The sequence below is a fragment of the Juglans regia genome, chromosome 10, assembly GCF_001411555.2.
Source record: "Juglans regia cultivar Chandler chromosome 10, Walnut 2.0, whole genome shotgun sequence".
In the NCBI taxonomy this organism is placed as follows: domain Eukaryota; kingdom Viridiplantae; phylum Streptophyta; class Magnoliopsida; order Fagales; family Juglandaceae; genus Juglans; species Juglans regia.
Window position 1 is genome coordinate 32,983,006 of NC_049910.1, and position 26,221 is coordinate 33,009,226.

The window sequence follows — 26,221 nt, forward strand, 5'->3', positions numbered from 1 at the left end:
GATTCTTAAAAGGAAAATATATCACAAGTCAAGTTGGACTCTATCACTTTAAGAAAATAACATCTATATAAGGAGCAGCTCTCCTACAACTTGGGGGGACTCTGGACAGGTTTTGTACATGCTCTCTTCATGCAGTCTCCACCAACCCTCTCGAGACTAAATTTTTCTATTGTATTGAGCGATATGTGACGTTATGAGACATTGTAAAATCATCACCTAATATAGTACTAGATGTTGCCCCTAACAACCTGTGGACACAGGCTTTTATGCCGAATTACGTAAATTCTTGTGCCTTCCTTAATTTATTTACTTTTATTCGCTTATTTATTATTTATGTTATGGATGAACGCGATAAACACCGAATTGAAGCTCGAATCACCAACGGGAGTCGGGGATGACTCTTTTTTCTTTTTATTTGCTTATTTATTATTTACGTCAATTTCTCGAGATTTTTTATAGGTACTTAATTAATACCGAATCATAAATTTGGTACGTACGAACACATGAGATAATATATATATATATATATATATATATATATATAGGAGGGGAGACAAAACTTGATAAATTTTCATTAATCATCTTAAACATCATATTATTTGGTACGTATGACACATATATATTAATTAATTATATTTAGAAACAAATCATTAAAATATACATGATGACCAGCTCATACGATCTCCCAGCAGCAACTTGCATGCATGTTGCCTATTCTTTTTCTTTTTCTTAATTCGAAGTCAAATTACTCCCTTTTTCTACTTGAGGCCGGCGAGTTTGACATTTGTAAGTTAATTAATAGGCCGGCCATGCATGCTGTCATGCATTTGTTTAAAAATAAAAATCACCTAATTATATGATCAACAATATTATTTTTAAAAAACTGAAAATATGTAACAACTTAAAACAATATTAAAGAAAAATTTAAAAAACAAATTCAAAAATGAAAAATCTTAAAAAACTAAACTTATATATTAACATATATATACAAATAATACAATGGGCAGGGTGCTCTTCCTGGCCTCCGGTACTTGCCTAGCCACCCTCCAGGTGGTCTGGATCAGAATGAACTCACATTATACTCTTATCTCACTTTGTAAATACGACACTAGTACTAGCTTTCCATTATGTTAGTCATGTATATGTGAGTGTGTGAATTAATGTGTATATATATCAATACTAGTCCCAGATTATTTGAGTGAGGATCATCTATTATTTGTATAAATATCAAGCTCAAATGTTGATGGGCAATGCCATGAACTCGTCCCACTGGAAATGAAGACTTAGGGGCTCGTTTGGATAATGAGATAAGATGAGATGATTTTAGATGAGTTGAATAAAATATTATTAGAATATTATTTTTTTTAATATTAGTATTATTTTGAGATTTGAAAAAGTTGAATTATTTATTATATTTTGTGTAAAAATCTGAAAAAATTGTAATAATGAGATGAAATTGTTTCTCTATCCAAACAAACCTTATAGTGTATAGCAATTTCCAAATTTCCAAATTTTAAGGCAAAGCTAGCATAAGGACCAATTTAGCATCTAACCCATGTAAATGATCATTATTACTTTTTACAGTGTGATTTGCATTTATAACTAAGCAGAGAAAAGAGAAAACAGGTATTAAACCTAATTTTAAAGATGATGAAGATCAAAACTTAATATATATGCAATTAACTTCGTTAATCTTTAATAATGTATATTGCGCAATTTTACATGTAGTGTAGCGAGCATTGAAGGCAGATCAGTACCATACAAAAAGTTACATATGCATGCATACATACATACATATATATATATATAAGTATATATATAAGAAGCAATTAAGCTGGCAGCTGTGCTTGTAAATATATACAGACGATCAGAATCTGCTCTCTTGCTTTACAGAATTCAACCTGAAATAGATAACATGAAGGATCAGCTGATCTCGTTTTGGCTAAAGCTTCTTGTCATATGTTTCGTGTTCTTAGTGTTTCTGCGAAAGGCCGTTGTATTGCTTTGGTGGAGACCCAGAAAAATTGAAGAGCATTTCTCCAGGCAAGGGATCAGAGGACCTCCTTACCGTTTCTTCATTGGAAATGTCAAAGAACTGGGGGTAATGATGTTGAATGCTTCCTCTCAGCCCATGCCTTTCTCTCACAACATACTCCCCAGAGTCCTCTCTTTCTACCATCACTGGAAAAGAATCTATGGTACTAATCTTTCTCTCTTCTTTTTGTAATCGTTGAAACTCCCTGTTGCCTCCCTCCCTCACACAAAAACACACACAAAACCAGTCATTCTTTTTACTTTTGTTTCTAACATGTCAGGGTTTATTAATAATCAATAGATGATGATTTTTTTTTTTATGTAAATAGTTTGGATACATTTATAAAGTATTATAATGGTGGTTTTCTGAGTCATATATCTTCTCTTCGTCAGCTTGCTAATCGTCGTAGTTCTGGTCGTTCCTTTCAGTTACGATCGTGTTTCGATCTTTAGCCGGCCGGTTTCAGTTAGGGTACTTAATTTTTTTAACTTTTCTGGCTTTTCTTGAGTTTAGATGCTTGATGTTGAAGCTCATAGTTTAGATGGCCATCTTTCTACAAGAAATTCAAAAAACTTTATGTAGTAAATTTTCTATGTCTATGACTTTTCCCATTCCAGAGAAAAAAAAAAAAACAATGAAACTACTGATCATGAGTCCTCAGTTAAATGTTGTGGTTGACCCCCTTAGATGCGGTGTTTTCATTTACTAGCTAGATTCTCAATCTTCTCGTCCTTTTTCGTTTGTCTTATTGCTTCGTGTTGAATTTTTACTATGAAGTCGGATGTTTGGTAGTTGCTATACTTTAGCTGTCTTCTTCCTATCCTCATTTTCCTTTTGCATCTCTCTCTCTCTCTCTCTCCTCTCTCTCTCTCTCTCTCTGTCTCTCTGTCTCTCTGTGTATACATGTGTCTAGGGTCTACACCATGCATATGTCTACTAGGAATAGATTGTCATTCCCCTTTTCCTCATGTCCGTTTTAGCTAGACCTCATATATACTTACACCCCAATGTTTTCCACTTACATGTCCTGGTCTCCATCTAGTTTTTCATTACATTTATTACCATAAGATTTATGTGTCGATCGTGCATTAATTACAGGTGCAACATTTCTTGTGTGGTTCGGACCCACAGTTCGTCTCACCATATCCGACCCAAACCTGATCAAGGATATCTTCACCTCCAACTCAGGCTTGTATGAGAAGATTGAGGCTCACCCACTCGTTAAACAGCTCGAAGGTGATGGCCTCCTTAACCTCAAGGGACCAAAATGGGCTCACCACAGAAAAATCATCACTCCTACCTTCCATATGGAAAACCTCAAAGTAAGTTAATTCAAATATTAGACTTACCCTATTAATGACTGCGCGCTTGCCATCATTCATTTATTGCATGTTCTGTACATGTTTAGCTGTTGATTCCAGAGTTGGCAAAGAGCATGGTGGATATGTTGGACAAATGGGTAGCAATGTCAGACTCATATGGCGAGGTTGAAATTGAAGTTTCAGAGTGGTTCCAAACACTGGCAGAAGATGTCATTACCAGAACAGCATTTGGTTGCAGCTATGAAGATGGAAAGGCCATTTTCCGACTTCAAGCTCAACAAATGGAGCTTGTTGCTGATGGTTATGAAAAAGTCTTCATTCCTGGCTACAGGTCAAACTCTCTCTCCCTCTCTCTCTAATCGATTAGATCAATCAAGTTCTGGGAATGATTAGTACTACGCATTTACGTGTGCTTTGTCACACAATATCATGTCCTTATGATCAGGTGGACGTCACAGGTAATAAGTACTAAAAGTTTGTTCAGAATTAATTGACTTTAATCAAACCCGAATTCCTGTCTGGATATACCTATTTCGGAGCCGAAACTCGGATGACCAGTCATAACCATCCTAATAAATTTGACCTTTCCTTTTTCTTTTTGTTATTTTTCAGATTCCTACCCACAAAGAGAAACATAACTTCTTGGAAGTTGGATAAGGAGATCAAGAAATCAGTGATGAAGCTTATTGAAAGGAGGAAATATAAGAATTATAATTCACATGATGGAGATTTATTAATGCAGGAGAAAACTCCAAAGGATCTGCTGGGGCTGATGATTCAGGCATCAGAGTCTTGCCCCTCATCACGTATAATTACTGTCCATGACATTGTGGAAGAAATCAAGGGCTTTTTCTTTGCCGGCAAACAGACCACATCAAATTTTCTGACGTGGACTACGGTTCTTCTGGCTATGCACCCACACTGGCAGGTACAGGCACGTGAGGAGGTTCTGAGGGTGTGTGGGACACGTGATGTCCCCAACAAAGATGATGTTGTCAAGCTCAAGATGGTAAGCAAGATATACATGATTAGTAAATATGTTAATTATATTACTATTTTCATGTATTAGTAGTTATATAGTAACGACAAAGAATCATGTTTTTGTCTCTTAATTCGCACATGTTTGTTTCGTGGGAAAAACCACACTGCCACCTTTTGGTTTTAATATTGTATGTTGCTCCAATATTAATGGTGGGAACCTATATATAGTGGCAGTTTTGTCTTTTCGAATCAGCGCTGAGGATGAATTGGTTTTCAAGGACAAATATACATAGTATTACGTGTACTTACAATTTTACTTAATTATAAGATTCATTCTGTTAATTTTTTTTTAAAGTTTAAATTTTAAATTTTAAATTTTATGATTTTTAACATATCAGAGTAAATTTTTTATAAATTTTTTTAAATACATGATTTAACATTTTTCTATATGTATATATGTACAGCTGAGCATGATCTTGAACGAGTCCCTCCGATTGTACCCTCCAGCAATTGCAACAATCAGACGTGCCAAAGCTGACGTGGATCTAGGGGGCTACAAGGTCCCATGTGGGACCGAGATTTTGGTTCCAATCTTAGCCGTTCATCACGATCAAGCCGTGTGGGGCAACGATGCTAATGAATTCAACCCGGGTCGATTCTCTGATGGAGGCGGGGCCTCTCGCGGAGCTAAGCATCCAACGGCGTTCATTCCATTTGGGCATGGAGTCCGGATGTGCATCGGACAAAACTTAGCAATGTTGCAGACCAAATTAGCAGTCTCCATGATATTGCAACGCTTCTCCTTTAGGTTGGCCCCAACCTATAGGCATGCACCGACGGTCTTGATGATCCTTTGCCCACAATACGGTGCACCCGTTCTTTTCCAATCTCTGCCCCATTATGTGGGGCCCAAATTAAATCAAGGGTTTTAATATATATATATGATGCTCATGTGTTGAGTGACCAAAATACCCATGTATAAATATAATAATTCCCTTGCTTATTAATTATAAGGTGCTAATTAATTAATTAATTTGAAATATTAATAATTCTTGGGATATCTATATATAGGAACTAAGAGACATGATATGAGTCATGAATTGTTTTGCTAGCTCTTGAATCAAGCATGCATGCATGCATTTAGTAGATGCATGGCTAACAATTTCTCATGTATTGTATATTTTACACAATTTAAACTCATTTTGTATTATTATGAATTTTAATTGGTTGGATATTATATGTAATGGCAGTCAAGCTATATTACAGATCATCCTCTCTTCAAGCACTGAATTTTTATTGTACCACTTGGATCTGCTTTGTGTTTCATGTCATGCAGATCATGATGGTTCTATTTAAGCAATCAAAAATGGAAGATTTTTTTCTTTTATTTATGAATACCAATTAAATCATTTATTACACACTGTAATTCCCTTAAATCATTGTTTTAAGGTGGTGACAACGCCAACTTAACAATAATTATATTGGTAACTTAAGCAATAAGATTGAGATTTTACCCTTTATAATCAATACATAATCTCATAATCAAGATATTGATTAACAAACGGTCTCCGGATAATAAGATTGAGATTTTCTCCACTATGCCTTAAATTATTAAGTGAAATCAATCATTTTTATAAAATATATATTATTTTTTAGAAATAATCATTTCATAAAACTAGGTAAACGTGCTTTGCACGTTGCTCCCGCCTAGTGTGTGTGTGTGTATATATATATATATATATAATGAAGTCGTTTGTTTGGACCCTTCACACCTCAATGGAACTTTGTCATTTTGAATATATCAATTACTATAATAAAAAAAACAAGTGAAAAGGTATCTGTCCTTAGTGAACAAGATGATATATAATAATAGCATTTGTGATCTTTCATATGGAATTGATCTAATTATGGTTGGGTACCTTGTGACACACGAAAACAAACAAAATAGGGAACCTTTGGCTTTTTTTTTTTTCTTCTAATCAAGCATATTATAAATAAGAAAAAATACAAAAGTCTAAGGTGGATCCTTTCCACTATCAATGTACAAGAAGCAATTATAAATTTTATCTAAGAATAGGCTTCCAAAAATATGGTTGGTATATACCCATTGTGCCACTGAGTGCGCATATCAATTTTGAGATCGATGTATTTTAGCAAATTTATAGTCTCGATGATGTTGGGAGATGTGATGAATGTTCTCAATGATAGTTGAGATGTTCAAGAAAGGAGTGGAATCTGGGCTTTCAATGGATGTAATTATCGATTGGACATCTCCTTCTATTATCGCTAGACTTTGAGTGGAAGCCATGTTGGATGTTAGCAGCGCTACCATCGCTTTTGCAACTAAAGGGATAGTGGTATGTACCTTTTCCGTTATTATTTTTAGAATGTCTCCACTGTGGTTTCTTCATATTGCTGAAGCTACGTACTGAGAATTGGTCACGTACTATTGCATCAAAAGAGAAACTTTGATAATTTGGAGGAGGAGGTTTCCATTCTTATTCTTTACTATGTTGTTTTAGTTTTTCTTTCCAAACTTCTTTATAATCTTCATATATGTGTTTGAGCTGGATATTTGCATCTTCAAGTGATAAAGATGTGTTATTGTGGATGATGTCATTTCTCTTTCTCCAAATAAAATCTAGTATTATAACCGCAAATAGTTGGAAGTGGTGTCTTTCCTCTTTTTGAAGTCGCAATTCTTTTTCTGGATAAATGATTATTCTGATCCAGTCTGATATAGAATCAATTGGCAAACTTGCAAGGTTTAAGGGCCAACTACTCTGTTGCCACATATTTATGATGATAGGACATTCTACAAAGAGATGCATTGGAGTTTCTTTCTCCTGGTGCAGAGTGAACATTCTTTAGATTCTTGATGGGAAATGAATTTACCAATTCGTAATTTAATAGGAAAAAAATTGCAAAGTAGTTTCCAAATCAGTAGTTTATGGCGATCATGGATTTTATGGCTCCACATTAGCTTGAATAGTGATATTGAGGGATCATGTTGGGTTGTCACTTGGGCTGGCATTGTTGCCTGATAAGCTGTTTTGATTGAGTATTTTCCATTGTAGCTTAGTGTCCAAACAACTTTATCCTGCTCATGTGATCTTGCTGAGAGTGTGATTTTTTATATTTCTAATATACTTTCCTGATTAAAGAGATTTTGCATTTTTGGAATATCTTAAATCTGAGGATTACTTTTTATGAGATCTGAAACTGTAAGAGTTGGAAGATCTAGGGCCATACCTTGGATTTGTTGTGGTTTGAAATTATTCAATGAAGGAACCCATGAATCTGACCAGATATTTACTGATTTTCCACTATAAATTTGGTAGCAGTGACCTCTGTTGAGCAAGTCTTTTGTTTTGAGTATTCCCTTTCACATGCAAGAATCAGATGCCTTTTGTGTTGCCTCTTAGAATGTTGTGTATTTAGCAGTTAGGATTGAGTGCCACAAACCATTTCTAGGTCCACTTAATGCTCATCCTGTTTTTGCTAGCATTGTTTGATTCATCTTCAACATCAATCTAATACCCAAGCCACATTCTTTTTCGGTAGACAGATAGTTTCCAGGATTTTAGTGTCAAATTATAAATTTTGTCTTTTTGGAATCTCCACCAGAAATTTTTTAAGGCTGTATCAAGTGTTTTGCAGATTGATTTTGGCAGCTGGAATGAGCTCATATGTTATGTTGGTATCGTACTTACTATAGATTTGATTAGCATGGTTCTGCCTGGCTGGGCTAATAGTTTTGATTTCCAACCTTCCAATTTTTTCCCCAATTTGGTTAGCATTTCATTGTAGTTTCCCTTTTTGCTTCTATTGAACGAGGTGGGTAAGCCCTAGGGGTGTAACCGGTCCAATTTTGGACAAAATCTAAAACCGAACTGGTATGTATCGGTTTTGTATTTTCCAAAACCGATTACGCACCGGTTACCCTCCTAAACCGGTACTTCCAGTTTTACCGGTTTCTGGTCTTTTTATAATATATATTTCACAGTTTGTCATTAAAAATTTGTTTATAAAAAAAAAAAATTAGTATTAATTATAAGTATTAGTATTAGTTATAATTTTTTAGTAAAAACTTTTAGTATTAATTATAAAAACTTTTAGTATTAATTATAAGTATTAGTATTAATTATAAGTATAACTATAATCTATAGTCTATATTAGACTATTAGTATTATTTATAAACTTATATATTAGTATTAACATTTAATGTAATAATTTATAAATTATAATATGAAATTATTTCATATATATGTATATATAAATGAATTTATAAATTAACATTTAATGTATAAATTTATAATTATACATTATATATAAAACTTATTTATATTAATATTTAATATATATATAATATTTTGTATAAAACTTATATATAAATATTTTATTTTTAATTTTTTTAATCAACGGGTCCGGTCCGGTCCAAAAAATCCCAAAACCAGAACCGGACCGATACCGGCCGGTTTTTACATTTTAAAAATCGGTTCCGGACCGGATCGGTTCAAAACAGGTAAAACTGGTTCGAGTCGGACCGATTTTCCAGTTTGAGTTTATACCCCTAGTTTTACATCCATTTCTCAGATATTTCATTCTAGTTGATGCTGCTTTATAAGGCAGCCATTGGGAAATGGATGTTTTTATTGTTTGGCTTGTATTCCTAGTAATAAACATTGAAGATTTGCTCATATTTATCCTGTCTTGACTAACTTTGATATTTTGCTAGACACTCTAAAATATTTTGAGCGCTTTTTTCTGTTACCTTTGCAAAGATAATTGCATTGTCTACAAACAATAAGTGTGACATTGTTGGACTGTTTCTGCTAATTTCTACCCCTTCTAGTTTTTGTTGAGTTTCGGCCTTTAATAAGATTTTAGATAGAGCTTCTATGACTAGTATAAAAAGAAAGGGTAATATTGGGTCACCTTGTCTGATTCCTCTCTGAGATTTGAAGAAATCTATTGGTGAACCATTGATAAGGATGGAAAATGACACTGTTGTTATGTACTCCTTTATCAAATTTATCCATTTTTTATTGAATCCCAGATTTTTCATCACTATAAAAAGAAATTTCCATTCCACCTGATCGAAAGCTTTTTCCATGTCTAACTTAATTGTCATCAAACCTTTTTTCTTGTTTTCCTTTTGAGATGGTGAAAAAGCTTATGGGCTATGATAGTATTTTCCTTAATGTTTCTACCTGGGACAAAGGCTGTCTGGAGTGGAGAGATGGTTGACCATGATTTTGGTTATAATCTTGTATTTGTAAGACTAATAGGGCAATATTGGCTTGAATTATTTGGACTTGACGTCTTTGGGATAAGAGCAATGTTGGTATGATTAATCTGTTTTAAAAGCTGCCCACTGCTAAAGAAATTTTGCACTGCCAGTATGACTTCTTTCTTAACAATACGCCAGTAGTGCTTGTAGAAGAGGACCATCATTCCATCAGGCCCTGGAGCTTTGTTGCTGTGAATCTGTTTTAGAGCTTCTAATATTTCTTTTTCTTCTGGTATGACAATTAGAGATTCATTCTCTATGTCTGAGATTTGCTTATCAAACAGATTATCCAAATGATCTGGAACAAGTGGGTTTGAAGAGAAATATATAGTGCTAAAATGATTACTAAAAGTAGATTCTATAACAATAGAGTCCATTGACCAATTACTTGGTCCCAATTTGATTGATTCAATAGCATTCCTTCTTCTTTAGATAGTTGTTGTCAAGTGATAAAATTTTGTGTTGAGATCCTTTGAAGTAAGCCAAGTGAGTCTGGATTTTTGTCTCCATAATATTTCTTCATATTCTCTTTGCTTGTGAAGTCTGTGTTGTAAAAATCTTTCATTTCTTGATTGGAGGGAGTCATAAGATTTCCTTGTACCTCAAGAAGTTCAATTTCAATCTGAAGTATATTGTGGTTGATTTGCGCAAAATGAATTTTGTTCCAAACTTTGAGTGCTTCTTTGGTTGACTTGATTTTCTTGCATAGAATGTAGGATGGATTGCCCAGATGAGGTTTACTCCACGCTTCACTTATTATTTGGTGGTTTAAAGGTTCACTAGTCCAAAATTCTTCAAACTTGAATGAAGGGGCTTGGCGAATATTAGTTGTGGTATGCAACAAGATTAGATGATGATCTGATGCTTTAATGCTAGGTGCTGTAATGTAGCATCTGAAAAAAATAGTTTACATTCTTGATTTGCAATAGCACGGTCTAATCTTTGTCTTATGAGTGCATTACCATGTCTGTTATTAGCCCATGTGAACTTTGGGCCCATATAACCAATGTCGATTAGGCCATTTTTGTCCATGAGGGCTTTGAGGCCCTTATTTGGATTATAAGAGATAGGTCTCCCTCCATATTTTTCAGACTGATTAATGAGGTCATTGAAGTCTCCCATACAAACTCAAGGTCCTGAAAAAACTTGATATAGAGAATCTAAGTGGCTCCAGAAGTTAGTTTTGTTGTTCCATTGGGCTGATGCATACACATAAGTAATTAACCATGGTTGGTGTAAAGGATCAGAGTAGACTAAAACTGAGATTGCATTGATATTTATATGTACAGGTTCTATTTCTACACCCGGTCTCTACAAGAGTAAAAGCCCCCCTTTTTTACAAACAGTAGGACTATAAACAAAATGGTGAAAACCTATACTATTAACAATAGATATGGTGCGATTATCCGTCACCAAGGTTTTCGACAAAAAAACTACATCTAAGTTATATTTCCTAATACTAGCCCTTAAGTTTCTGATTGTTTTGGGACGGGCTAGTCCCTTGCAATTCCATGCCATTGTCTTCATTTGGCTTGTAGAGGCATTTTTAAACTTGTCTCGCTAGCTAATTTGGATTTACCTTGGGAATGTGAGGGTAGCCTGCTGTAGGGATTGTATTTGATTTCCCTTTTAATTTTTTCTCTTTGCCCAAAGAGGTTGAATGCTTTCCAGAAGAGCTAGAGTCATTGAAGATTCATTTGCTTGTAGCTCTGGAGCAGTACACTCATTTGGATCTTTTTTCTCCACTTTAATGAGGCATTGAGATTTTCTTTTTGGAGCTCCAACAAGCTCAACATTCTATTGCTTTTTAGAGGAGAGGATTATTAGAGTTGATTGATGGTCTTGTGTAATGTGTGTAGTAGTGATCTCTTTCGGATTGATTTCACTATCAGTATACTGTGGAGCTTGTATGGGATCAATAGATATTTTTGTTGCCAATTCCATTTGCTTGGGACTGATTTCAGTCTGGGGACTTAAGTCTTCAATTAGTTGAATATTCATCTGAGGTTGAGGCAGTTCCTTACCACATGCAATTACTAGACTAAAGGCTAAAATCACGGAAGAGTCACCTGGATCATGAGAAGCTGAGGGGCTATACACCTTGGCCAATAACGAGTTGTAACTTGCCATGGGCTTAAAGGGTTGGTCAGCCTTATTAACAACCTGAGACGGTGACAAGAAAATAGGCCTTTTAGAGTAGATGTCCTGGGGGTCCATAAATAATGGCCTTGTCTCTATTTGTGCGTGTTCAACTAGATAGGCCTGATGAAGCCCAAGCCCGTCTTTTTTTTGCTGAGATTTATAGCTTTGCATTGCCGAGTATATTTGTTTCCATTGAGACTTCCATGGTGGGTGCTTTCTCGTTGACTCGATGGCTGAGATGAAGCTTTGATATTCTTGCATCTAAGGGTTAAATTCTCCTACTGCTTGCGCCTCTGAATTTGAAGACAAAATGGATATTTTGCTGCGGTTTGAATTGAAGTTGCAGGACTCCATGGTTGGCTCAATAGTGAATACATTAAATTTTGTTGGTGAGAGAATTAATGAATTTTGATCACTGTAGATGTATAGTGTTTGAGAATTTGCTGGTGTTGTTTACATGGAAATTTTGTCTGGCTTTTGGGAGCTCAATGGAGATGGAAGAAATTGCCTTAACTCCAGTTTGTTGACAAAGATTTTCTCAAAATGACCACTAGTAAGATTATTCTAGCCTCTCAGAGTGATTTCATGATATTGTTTATTCGCAAAGCTTGCTTATTTTCCTTTGTTGTAATTGTCAATGGGTGATGCTGAAGTATTAAGATTTTCTCTATGCTCTGTTTCTTCATACTACCCACTATCTGTTTGGTGAAATGCTTGAGCACTATCAGGATTGCTATTGTATTCTGCTCTAATCAAAGGGCCATATTTAAGCCTTGTTAGGGGTGAACTTAGATAACCACAGAAAATTTGGGAATGACCAAGTCTTCTACATGCATAGCAAAAGTCTGATAATTTTTCATACTTGATAGCTACCCATATTTCGTGATTTCCGAGCCTTGGAATCAAGAACCCTTGCTGAAGAGGTTTTATAATGTCTAGCTCAACTTTGATTCTTATGAATTTTCTAAAAGCTAATCCATAGAGAGGGTCTTCTCCCACCTTAATCAAAATACCAAGTGTTTTCCTAATTTCTATTGCATTGTAGAGAGTTATAAAGTCTAGAGGTAAACCATGGATTTGCAAATTGAAAGTTGCATGATTTAAGCTATTTCATGAAGAGTTGCACCCGGGGGCCAAGGTTCCAGAATAGGCAAATGCCCTTTAAAGTTTCAAGGTGCTTGATTAAGAACTCTGAACTTATCTTGGAGGGATCTAAAGGTGAATATAAACTTGTTTATATCCATGTCTTCGATGAGAAAATTTTGGATGAAGTTCCAAGAAGCTTTAATACTAGAATGAATTGCATATTTGTTCAAGGTTCTATCTGCTACTAACCTTCATAATAGGATTTTATCTGAATTCGCTTTTGCTGCTTCTGGAGCATGTTGAAGGTTAAGATCATGCCATGACAGAGCTTCCGTTTGTGTGATTAGAGAGTCCATATCCATCTAGGACTGAGGCTGTAACTGAAGTGATGTTGAGAAGGGATTGATCAAGATGATGAGGGCAAAATATTAGAAACCCCTTCTATGTATTAGAGAAAAATATGCTAGAAACTGAGCAACAATAAGTGCATAAATTGTTTCCCACCTCCTAGATAGAGAAACTCTGACTTCTCTCTAGCCAGTGTGCGTGTTCAAAATTGTCACTTAACCTTTGGCATTATTAGTACATCAATTACTATTGGAAAAAAAAAAAACATGTGAATAGGTCTCGGCTTTAGTGCTGAAGAAGAAGAAGAAGAAGATGATGATGATGATACAAAAGGAACTTGTGCCTTGTGGGCATTGACCCAATTACTAATACATCAAACAATTAAAGGCACTTGTCTTTCATATGGCCTTGACCCAGTTATGGTTGGGGCACCCTGTGACACAAGAAATCAAACAAAATGGGAGCCTTTGACATTATAAAATATATCAATAACTCTATATATATATATATATATATAAATATATATATATATATTAAAAAAAAAAAAGACAAGTGAATAGGCATCCATAGTGGCACTCGCCTTTCACATGGCATTGACCCAATTGTCACAAGAAAACAACAAAACAAAGTTATTTTTCTTCTTCCGAAAATATAAAGAGGATTGCTACTGGGTCATTTGAAATTTATCTCTCAAATGGTCTTCTTGACGTGGCATGACCACCGTGTAGTGCCACGTGATTTATTAAAAACGGTGGTGCTACGTTGCCCTCCAAATATGTCCCCCAAGTTCCCCCTATCACGTCAGCCATTAAAAAAAAAAAAGAGTGATTTATTCATCACAAATGTAAAGGGGCAAACTTAGGAGCACATTTGGGAGGCAACTTAGCATTTTGTATTAAAAAGATAAAAAATATATATTCAAAACAAAAGGCATCCAAAAATATAAAAAGAAAAAGACTAATCCAGGTTGACTCCAATTTTGTATTTGTGTTTTTTAATTATTTTTATGTATTTAATAAATCACGTGACACCACGATAAGAGGGTCATTTAAGTAGTAAATTTTAGATAGTCAAGTAGCATTATTCATATACAAAATGTGGCCTTTTTCTTTTACCTTTTTTTTTCTCTGTTTTGCAATCGTTATTTTATAAAATAAAATAAGCTATATCAGTTAAAACGGTTGGTGTAGTCCTAGTGTTGGATTCGATGTTTGTGGAAACCAAGTAGAATCACAGAGATTTCATGGCAATTAATCCCCAAATAAATAAATATTTACCTAGCTCTTGTTCTTGATAAGGTCATGTCCAATCAGATTATTCTTTTATCAATACAGTTTTTTTTTTTTTTTTTCAAACGATGGAACAATGGAGGGATGTCATTTCTAAAACAACTACTCAAACCACACCACAACCTCTTTATAAACAATTTATCGGTAGTCTTATTGTTAGAATTAAGAATTGAACTGGATTGCCATTATTATTTTTCTTTTAATTTATCAAACAATTTCATGGTAATATATATTAAGGACGTACATTTCTCTTTATCTTCATAATTTTGTATCTTTTATAACACATACGTATCAGTCGTAACAATTAGATCCATGACTTCTATCTCTCTTTGTGAATACCTTAGAAGCATTAGGCCTTCAGATTCAACAATGTGTCATTAGCTGTTTCAATGACTTTGCAATGCAAGCTTCTTGCTCAGAGATACCAAATTTAATTATCTGGCAATTTCTCTATGGTGGAAGATTTTGGTTTTTTTTTTTTTAATTAATTTGTTGAACAAGTGATCTTATATACTGTCTTCACTCCTGAAATTATAGGATATGGATCAGGAACCTTACTAAGTTTTGAAGACATAAAACAAACATTGTTGAGAAATGCAGGATATGGGAAAGATGTCTTTAAGGATCAAAGAAGGAAGAGAAAAAGAAATTGGGGTTCAAATTTTGTAGAGATTGGTTTTCAAATCTCTGTATTTTCAATGAGGTTTGCCAAGTGAGATGTTCAAGTTTCCATCCTTTTTTTTTTCTTTTTTCTTTTAATTTTCTGATCAACGTTTGAATAAGAGATTTCTATTCCTTGAGAGCTATCATGATCTATGTAATTTTACATAAAAAGTGAAGATGTCTATTAATTAACGTAACTACTTTTTCTACATTCAATCTCCATACTGAAGGTGAAATGTTTTGAGATCATCTGGAAGATGACTTCACAAATATTAATATATGTATTATCGGAGTCTATCAGATATACCTACACTATTATTATAGGCCCACCAATTAACTTATTGACTAAATTATTCATGTAATCCAACCAGCCAATGAGATTTGTAAGACTTAAATTATTGTTTTAAGGTGGTGATAACGCCAACTTAACAATAATTATATTGGTAACTTAAGCAATAAGATTGAGATTTTACCCTTCATAATCTCATAATCAAGATATTGATTAACAAACGGTCTCCGGATAATAAGATTGAGATTTTATCCACTGACTTAAACTATTAAGTGAAATCAATCATTTTTATAAAATATATATTATTTTTTAGAAATAATCATTTCATAAAACTAGGTAAACATGCTTTGCACGTTGCTCCCGCTTAGTGTGTATGTTTTATATATATATATATATATATATATATATATATAATGAAGTCGTTTGTTTGGACCCTTCACACCTCTATGGAACCTTTGACATTTTGAATATATCAATTACTATAATAAAAAACCAAGTGAAAAGGTATCTGTCCTTAGTGAAGAAGATGATATATAATAATAGCATTTATGATCTTTCATACGGAATTGATCTAATTATGGTTGGGTTTCTTGTGACACAAACAAAACAGGGAACTTTGGCTTCTTTTTTTTTTTTCCTTCTAATCAAGCGTATTATAAATAAGTAAAAATACAAAAGTCTAAAGTGGATCATTTCAACTATCAATATACAAGAAGTAACTAGGAATTTTATCTAAGGGTAGGCTTCAAAAGACATAGTTGGTAGCTACCTATTGTGCTACTGAGTGCGCACATTGATTTTGAGATCGATGTATTTTAACAAATTTTCAGTCTTGATAATGTTGGGAGGTGTGATGAATGTTCTTAATGATAGTTGAGATGTTCTAGAAATGAGTGGAATATGGGCTTTCAATGGATGTAATTACCGATTGAGCATCCCCTTCTATTATCGCTAGACTTTGAGTGGAAGCCATGTTGGATGCTAGCAGTGCTACCATCGCTTTTGCAACTAAAGGGATAGTGGTATGTTCCTTTTCCGTTATGATTTTCAGAATGTCTCCATTGTGGTTTCTTCATATTGCTGAAGCTACTGAGAATTGATCATGTACTGCTGCATCAAAAGAGAAGCTTTGATAATTTGGAGGAGAAGGTTTCCATTCTTCTTCTTTATTGTGTTGACTTAGTTTTTCTTTCCAAACTTCTTTATAATCTTCATAGATGTGTTTCAGTTGGATATTTGCCTCTTCAATTGATAAAGATGTGTGATTGTGGATGATGTCATTTCTCTTTCTCCAAATAAAATCTAGCATTATAACCGCAAATAGTTGGAAGTGGTGTCTTCCTCTTTTCGAAGTCCAAAATTCTTTTTCTGGATAAATGATCATTCTAATCCAGTCTGATATAGAATCAATTGGCAAACTTGCAAAGTTTAGGGGCCAACTACTCTGTTGCCACATAATTATGATGATAGGACATTCTACAAAGAGATGCATTGGAGTTTCTTTCTCCTGGTGCAGAGTGGACATTCTTCAGATTCTTGATGGGAAATGAATTCACCAATCTGTGATTTAATAGGAAGAATATTCTAAAGTAGTTTCCAAATTAGTAGGTTATGGCAATCATGGATTTTAAGGCTCCACATTGGCTTGAATAGTGATATTGAGGGATCATGTTGGGGTGTCACTTGGGCTGGCAGTGTTACCTGATAAGCTATTTTGATTGAGTATTTTTCATTATAACTTAGTGCCTAAATAACTTTATCCTGCTCATATGATCTTGCTGAGAGCAGGAGCACATTTGGGGGGCAACTTAGCATTTTGTATTAAAAAAATAAAAAATATATTCAAAACAAAAGGAATCCAAAAATATAAAAAGATGAAGACTGAAATTCAAGGTTCAATCCACTTTTGTGTTTGTGTTTTTTAATTATTTTTATGTTTTTAATAAATCACATGACACCACGTTAAGAGAGTGATCAAAGCAGTAAATTTTAGATAGTCAAGTAGTATTATTCTAATACAAAATGCGGCCTTTTTCTTTTACTTTTGTTTTTTTCTCTGTTTTGCAATTGTTATTTTATAAAATAAAATAAGCTAGGTCAGTTAAAACGGTTGGTGTAGTCCTAGTGTTGCATTCGATGTTTGTGGAAACTAAGCAGAATCACAGAGATTTCATGGCAATTAATTCCCAAATAAATATTTACCTAGCTCTTGTAATTCTTGATAAGGTCATGTCCAATCAGATTATTCTTTTATCGATACAGTTTTTTTTTTTTTTTAATTTTTCAAATGATGGAACAATGGAGGGATGTCATTTCTAAAACAACTACTCAAAACACTCCACAACCTCTTTATAAACAATTTATCAGTAGTCTTATTGTTATAATTAAGAATTGAACTGGATCGCCATTATTATTTTTCTTTTAATTTATCAAACAATTTCATGGTAATATATATTAAGGACGTACATTTCTCTTTATCTTCATAATTTTGTATCTTTTATAACACATACGTATCAGTCGTAACGATTAGATCCATGACTCCTATATCTCTTTGTAGATTGACTTTACTTGACATATTTAGTATTAAATTAACAAATTCAAAAATATATCATCTTTATATATTGGACCGTCACATTTAATCATTTAAACTTCAATAAACAGTCTCTCACCCTCTCTTCCATGTACATTAATTTGATAAATCATGTCCTTTGTTTTTCTGTTAGACTCGGATTTTTGAAAAAACACACAAAATAAAACAGAAAAAGACAAGGTGATGTTGGTGGACTTAAAATGTAGAAAAATTCTATCTACCATTCTCTTAATTTTCATCCCTTCATTATCTCATTACGTGGCATTTAATGATTGGATAATAAATAATAAATGATGAATAATTTTGCTATATTGGAGGATGATGTCAGGATGGTGACCAAAAAGATGGTGTATAGACCATCACTTAGAACTGATTTAGTTACACAAAATCAAACTATCTCATTTTATATGATCATTATAATTTTTTTAAATTATCACATAAAATATATTAAACAATTCAATTTTTTCAAATCTCAAAACAAAAATAATATTAAAAATATCATATTATAATAATATTTAATTTAACTTTCAACAAAATATCTTATTTTATCTCATCTGAACTGCGTAACCAAAGAAGCCAAAGTGGCTATGCCATAAGTCTTAACTATATATATATATATTTTTTTTTTGAGTTCATAAGACGAAGACGACCAGGTCCAGTAGTACGTGAAGGGAACAGAAGGATTGAATTGTTGGATACAACATTCATTGCCCAAAATACCTTAATCAAGAACCAACTGATATGACTACTAGCATACACTCTCAAACCATTTACATAACCAATCCCATCTGAACATACCAATAAAATCATCTTTCTCTCATTGTATTCTCAAAAGTTTTCTCTAAAATTACAAATACTGTATCTCGCTTGCAACCTCTTTTCGAACTGAGGCTTCACCAGTTTCTTTCAAATGGTGTCAGTCCATAGTCTAGTAGAGCTCCAGAATACAGGAAATTACACACAAAAAACATTCACGGAGGGCAGAAGGTCTTTGATGAATGATGAAAACACCAATTACAGCTTTGTGATGACCTCTGTACTCCACTGCATCAGGAACCATAAAACACATCAGATCCGGCCTTCTAAAAACCAGTTTATATAATCTTTGAATTTCACAACAAAATATGTTTTTAGTAAGTTGAAACAAAATCACGATAAAGCCGGGTTTTTTTCTGAGGGTGTGTTACTTTTCATCAATTCTCAAGTCAGTATGGCCAACCCAACTACCAAGTAAGCATTATATTTTCAATTTTGTATCCTCCTAACAGTAAGCAAACCTTTCCTATGGTGGTTCAAGCATAACAGAAATTAATCCAGCTAACTATCGCGTATCAACCCAAAACTAAATAACAAATTCAAGAAAAACAAGCAGAACTAAAGTGAAAGAAGGTCCATGTACATGCTAGGTGTGGGAATCTGCAGTCACATATACCGGGAAGAAAGAAGTTGAGGACTACCAGTAAATACTCTCAGTCAGATCATGTGTATTTAAAATGATTCAGAAAGATGAAATAATTAGAAAGAACTGAAGAAAGATAAGCCATCAAAGCAGTAAAGAAAACAGGACGTGGCTACCTTCTTCACCAGGGGAGTTTTCCAATTTCTTACTGAGCTGCACGTCAACAGATTTCACATGGAAACAACCCCAACATAAGAATCTGGATAAGGTCAGTGGATCATGTACCGTCCTTGTTTATCAGTTTATACAAAGAGCTTGAGGCTGGCAACCTAGGCTACAATTTCAATTTATTAACAAAACTAGGGACAATGTAATTGAAATACTGCAAGTTGAAAAATTTCACATCAACGTGAGCATCAGTTGCCTGTTTAAGTGCAAACTTCAGGACTAATCATCAAGTACTATAATGAGGATTTACCTTTTGAATGAGTATCTAGACCTAATAAGTAATATCAGTTTTGCCAAAACATGAAAATTATGATCCATAAAAACATATGATCCATAAAACCACAGCTTAAAATTTATGCCTTGTTATCTGACAAAAGATAGTATAGCTAGCAAGCATTGCCAATGGCTTCTGAAATGGGGCCCAAAATGTGCTCATATAATCAAGAAACACTAAGATGGATCTTAAAACTTGTCATTTTCCAATGATGTAATGAGTACCAAGCATATCTTTGTATTTTTTTACGAGTATCTGTGAATATGTTCTAGTAAAGCCACATAAATAGAGAGCAATAAGAGTTGCCATCAAGAACATCAATGTGTGATTGGATAAGGTAATATTATCACGACAATTGAAGTCCTCATTGAATCTCCCAAACAGATAAGGCTATAACCTTATTAATTTGAAATTCCAAGCTCCACAATAGCTTCTGTGTTCCTTTTTAAAAATTCAGTGTATGCATAAGTGTCCCAATTCCTAGTCAGAATTTGCCCCCAATGTCATAAGCATGGTCCGAAGTGTGACACCCAAATTTTTGCAGGACTGTCAAACCAGGCTTCAGAAATTTCAAGTATCAGACTCGGGTGTAAAAAGTAGGAAACTTTCATGTGATCAACTCACAGCATATCATGAATAAAGCACACATAAGCAGGCAAACAATGTTATCTACAACAAACTGAAGCAAAGGCTTGAAATGAAACCGTCAAGCATCCACATATCAGGTCATCCCATGGCAGCCACAAGATTCTGGTCTCACATCCTTCAGCAGCACTGATATTTCAGGCTCACAGGTGGCCTGAAATGGAAGAGTCCAGTGATTGCAGAATATAATGAAATCAACTGTTCATCATCAGATGCCCTAATAGACGGAGATAGGTGGCAAACCCCAACATCCTCCTCGGAAATTTGGAAGTGAGGTGCACAAGCCTCCTACTTCAGCCCTGGAAAATGTACGGGAAGCATCAATAATGTCCCCAAATGTAATTTTTCACACTGCCAAGTGCCAGAAGTATAGAGATAATTGAATTCGAATGATCAATCCCACCAAACATGGATATAAAACTAGAAAGCGAGCAATGGCTCTGTCTACACAGGGAACCATGAAAGAAAACAATATATTAACTCCTTCATATTGAAGAACAGGGAGAGATAAAATGACACAAAGTGTGCAAAAGTCATTAGCATAATGTTCAGAGGCTTTTAGTCAAAAAATAAGATCCTAATATCACAAAAGTTCAATTGTCAGCAGTAAATTACACAGTAAAGCAGAAATCTGATCTGGCATAGCTCTTAGTAATAGTAGGATACAATCCTCATTATCTGTCAATAGCTGGCAACTTTTATGGTGTACTTCTATTGTAACATAAAAGATACTAAACATAACAGTAACAACATGTATAGTAGTACGAGACCCCAGAACAAAAAACAAGATAATAATTGATGCACAAGGATGAGCTTAGAAACATTCATTGCTTGGTATTGTCTGTAGTAGATACACTTCAAACTAGACAACAATTTATTATAAATTGCAAAACCAAAAAAAAAAAAAAAAAATGGGAAACATCTCATCTTGCTTTGAGGCCATAAAAGAAAACGTTTATCAGATCCTACAGCTAGAGGATAAAATAAAGAATGAACTGAAAGAAAACATTTCCCAGATTTTCCTGTCATCTAATACGAATGCAGGGATCAGAAACCAAGTTTCTTAGCTCCATCAAATGCTCATCATTGGATATATGGAGTAAAATACGAAGATTTGTCACCATTTCTTCCTGTTCCCAACTTAAAGGTCCTGATGCATGCAGTGCCTCTATAGTGCAACGGTAGGCATGCAACTCTAACCTATGTATTTCAGCTGCTAGTTCCTCTTTTGTAGTAAGGAGAGAATTTCCTTCCTCATATCCCCACTGAAAAAAAGATTCAGCATCACTAGAATGGCCATCATCATCCTTAATATGACCTGTAGAAACATTATGAGGCAACTTATAGGAACTGCTGCTAGTGATGCTGCAGCTACCAACAGAGCAAGAAACACCATTAGCAAAATTAGATTCTAAGTTTGCAAATGAACACCCAAAAGTGCCGGTTGATTTCCTCCTTTCTACATCCACTTCAGAAATCCCAGTTGTTCTGTTGTTAGAGGAAGCATTGATGACGTTTTCACCCAGCAACCCTCTCGGGAAAGCAACAGCATCTACCTGCATAGGCAATGTGGAAGAATTGGCAGCTTCCACTCTGTGACGCCTTCCTTCTTTCTCTATTGCTCTGAATTTCGGGGCAACTCCTGTACATAACTCAGCTTGAGAATGGCAATAGGCTGACCCTCTCTTCAAAGTTTTAGAAGAAACATCACGGGATTCCTGGAAAGTCACTCTGTTCTTAACAGGAAAACAGTCTTCTTTTACACATACATTCATCCTTGTGTTTGAATTCTCAACTCGGGAGCTTAAGTTTAGCTTGCACTTCAGAATTTGATTTTTATCATGTTTCGCATCTTCAAAATTGCCAGAACCCTGCATGCAAAAGCAAAATGAACACAAAGTTCACCTTATTAAATATACCATTTTGGTCCACTTTCATACATTCAGCATGAAAAACCTAGATCAACTTCAGGTCACTCTTTATGAGACTTAATTATTAATCTACTTCTGGTACATATTAGTAGATGCTACTGTGCAAAAGCACAAATTCAACCGAGCGATACAACTACAAGGAAACACTTGAGAAGTACTCCAAAAAGTTGCACACATCGTACTAGATATTTTAAAGAAGCACTTACAGAGTAAAATAGATGAATGTGGAATTACCTTTCCGATCACAATCCATTTGTCATCTTGCCAAGACTGTCTCACCCGAACATCAAGCTTGAAGACTTCAAATTTCAGAGAGGATCCAAGTAACCTGACCAAAAAGTAATTATCCCCCAAAACCTGGGAAACAGTTGCCATTTTCCAAGAAAAATTGTCAAACACCTCCACAACATCGCCAGCAACCCAGTTCTCAGAAACTTCAAGTGGAGGAGGAAAAGGCCTAACGGACTTCCTGGATACCCTTTCCACAACTGTCCCACCATGGGCAGCCTTGTACCCATCATATCTAACTGTGTAGTTGTGGCCATTACCACAGATGATCTCAGCACAACGCCAGGAGCCTGAAGGCAACTCTTCCTTGCTTAATACTTCAACTTTACTCCCTTTCTTGATCCTCATAATTGATTATGTTATTACACTGCAAATTCCAGTGCAGAACAACTGTTGTCAATGATACAAGGAATGTAAGAAACTAGGCAGAACCAAGATTAATCCATTTAAATTCTGACTAACAAATGAAATACAAATATCTGTAAACATGCCGTAGAAAAGAGTATCCAAAAAAAATAAAACAATCACAGAAAAAGAAAGTTTACCAAACAAATTATCAACTTAATATTTCTTCGTTTTTTAATCTGCAGTTGATTTCTCATATTTGCAGCAATATATTACCTCAAATTCAAAACATCGATAATTTTCTTTTGCCTACCTTTTCTCAATGCCAAACAGGGCATCAAGCACAAATACCATCATCCAACGGGTCCAGTCCAACTGGAACGGGAGGCAAGCCAAATCCTAACTTTAAAAATAACAAATACAAAATAATAGAGATCAACAAACACACATACACGCCCACTCAGAACATAATCAGTGTGTATGTGTATGTGCGCGCGCGCGTGCCAGAAAATGTTATCTTTGGCAGCTCAGAAAATGCAAGGGAAATTAGGATATCAAATATCAGGATTCTCATTGATAAAAAAAATCATAATACCACTGAACTAAGCTTAATACGAAATCTGCTTCAATTTTTTTTTCCAAGAAAATCATCTAACATAAATACAAAAGGCAAAATAATGTTAACAGAAGAATAAAAAGATAAAGGGGAGAGGATTTCCTATTCTTTCCTCAATTTTCTCGAACCAACAGAGGGTCAATCAAATTGGACTCAAAATTCAAAATCAGAACTTCCCAGAAACACAACAATTATTCACACCCAAAATGAAAAGATTAGATTTTTAAACCATAAGCAAAAGTCCAGAAAAGCCCAAATTACATAAATTGAAAAACAGACTTAAGATATACACTGACCTTTTTCGATTCTCAGAGCCCCTTTGCTGATCACACAAATGTTTCACTTTATCTGTGATTATTGTTGACGTTGTACAAGCTTTTTATTGCTCATTGCTAATGGGTATTTTATTTTTATTTAATTTTTCAAAAATTAAATAATTAAAAAGAGGAAAATTAGGATAATAAACAACGAATAAGTTATGTTTCCTAGCCGAGTTGCCAACTGCCCGAGAATAGCTTGTCGTGCTTGGCAAAAAGAAAAAAAAAAAGGCTTGTCGTGGACCGTGGTGAGCATTCAACTGTTTCGTTTTTATTGGTAAGCTTCCGTGAGTGCCATAGGCAGTCGCGCACCTTCAATTTTTACAGCGGCATAACTTTCTGTTGAGGATCTGAACAATTTTACTTGTACATTGGTATTGTCCATATCTTAAGATTAAAAAATTTCAATCTTAAAATTTTAAATTTTAAATTTTAAGCTTATCATGTAAAACAGTTTATGTCATCTCAACATTAGTCATGTCACAGATAAAGCTTATAACGTGACTCATAAAAAATAAATTTTTGGTCTATTCCGTCAACGGTATTACATCAATTTTACACCTAGAGTAGAACAAAGTAATTAACAATATTATTTTTATTAGAGTGATGTTTACTTCTTCTTCTTTCTTTTTCTTTTTTTTTTCTTTTTTATAGAAAATAAATTTCATTTATTCATGAAAACAAAATTACAGATATGACCTGATATATACAGGAAAAATCTTAGATTACAAGCCAACTACTCACGGTTGAAGTTCCAACAATACACAAATTCTTTTGTGACTGATATAATCTAGACTTCTATAACTCTCTACAGACAAACCGTCTGAAAGACCACACTCTGCCTAAAGCATAGATTTCAAACTCCACCCTCCAGAAGAGATAAGACTTTCACTCTATGAAAAAAAATGTCCAATAGACTATTTTTTTTTTTTTTACCTAAACAAAAGGAAAAAACAATAAACATAAAAATATATGTAAAAATGATGAATTACAACTGTAGATCCGAATTTTTAGCTTGAAGGAAACCAAAATACAAGAAACAAAAAGACTGTGGTGGCTCGTGAGGGACACACGCACGCTAGGAGAGTGGCGGCCAATCAAGTCTGAAGAAACTGAGGTCCCTGGTTTTAGAAACGCCGCGCATGGCAGCAGTAGAAGCTTCCTAATGCAGTGGCGCGTGGAACTCACGCGCCGCTCCATTCGATGAAAGTCTTGGTTGTCCGAATGATCCACAACCTGGGAGTCCTGCGGTGGAGCACATGGTGGTCGCTAGATTTCGGAAAACAGCAGATTAGCATTTTTTCATACTTTGAACGGAAAAACAAACAAAAACTGGAATATAAAAGGCTACACAATCTCTGGTCTAACCAAATGGGAGGAGGGAGGTAAAGAAATTCATGGACTAACTCATCTCATAAAACCGGTTTTTCAAGATAGGATTGTTCATTCCTTATAAATATATCTAAGATCTTGTCCACAAGTAATGTGAGATTATTCCTCAACACTCTCTCTCACATGCAGGCTAATATTTGTTTTTGATCCTTCTCACGGGGTAAGTAGTGTGGGCCCACATTCGTCCTGTGGCCGGCTCTGATACCATCAAAAAATTTATGGATCTAACTCATCTCATAAAACTAATTCTATAAGAGATGATTGCTCATTCATTATAAACATGTTCAAGACCTTATCCACAAGCAATGTGCGATTATTTCTCAACAGGAGGGAGAAGCCGAAACTCCAACCCCCCCCCCCCCTTCTCTAAGTTGGGTTTTTGTTGGGCGAGTCTCTAGAGAGAAAAGGGAGAGAGTGTTTTTTCACTTCGACCAGAATGAATCCACTCTGGAATTCTAGAGTGATGTTTACGGTATGAGTCTTATTGTATATAACTTGTTTCAATATGAGGAATATTTTAAGTGACTTTGAATTTAGATAAATGATATTCGTAGTCATGAAGTGCGTAAGCGCCGCATAATTTTTTGAAAAAAGTGAGTAAATACGATATTCATATAAAAATTAATTAATTTTTTAATAGTAGACCTCACTCTTTTTCAAAAAAATTATACTGCACTTGCACTCTATATAACATTACTCTTGAGTTTATTAGAGTGATGTTTAATGTATATTTGCGTTTGGGAAATTG

At 34.5% G+C, this 26,221-nt stretch overlaps 2 protein-coding genes across 5 annotated transcripts; one reads left to right on the plus strand and one right to left on the minus strand.

Annotated features, from left to right (window-relative positions):
• Positions 1-1,915: 1,915 nt before the first annotated feature.
• On the plus strand, positions 1,916-5,270 carry LOC109009766 (cytochrome P450 734A1-like). Its single transcript, XM_018990380.2, has 5 exons — positions 1,916-2,198; positions 3,134-3,357; positions 3,444-3,688; positions 3,970-4,366; positions 4,803-5,270. The coding sequence occupies exons 1-5, from the start codon at positions 1,916-1,918 to the stop codon at positions 5,268-5,270; spliced, it is 1,617 nt and encodes a 538-aa protein (XP_018845925.2).
• Positions 5,271-18,692: 13,422 nt separating this feature from the next.
• Positions 18,693-24,245, minus strand: LOC109009772. Of its 4 annotated transcripts, XR_004802635.1 has the most exons (5): positions 24,061-24,245; positions 22,750-23,170; positions 21,785-22,455; positions 19,614-20,883; positions 18,693-19,082 (listed from the first exon to the last, which is right to left on the minus strand). XR_004802635.1 is itself a non-coding variant. In XM_035695086.1 (4 exons), the coding sequence occupies exons 3-4, from the start codon at positions 23,149-23,151 to the stop codon at positions 21,610-21,612; spliced, it is 1,248 nt and encodes a 415-aa protein (XP_035550979.1). In that variant the 5' UTR covers positions 23,152-23,170; positions 23,462-23,551; positions 24,061-24,244; the 3' UTR covers positions 21,394-21,609. The 4 variants fall into 4 exon arrangements, 3 of the variants coding, with proteins under 3 accessions (XP_035550979.1, XP_035550977.1, XP_035550978.1); XM_035695086.1 differs by lacking the exons at positions 18,693-19,082; positions 19,614-20,883 and adding an exon at positions 23,462-23,551 and having other exon boundaries at positions 21,394-22,455; positions 24,061-24,244; XM_035695084.1 differs by lacking the exons at positions 18,693-19,082; positions 19,614-20,883 and having other exon boundaries at positions 21,394-22,455; positions 24,061-24,244.
• Between the last annotated feature and the right edge of the window lie 1,976 nt (positions 24,246-26,221).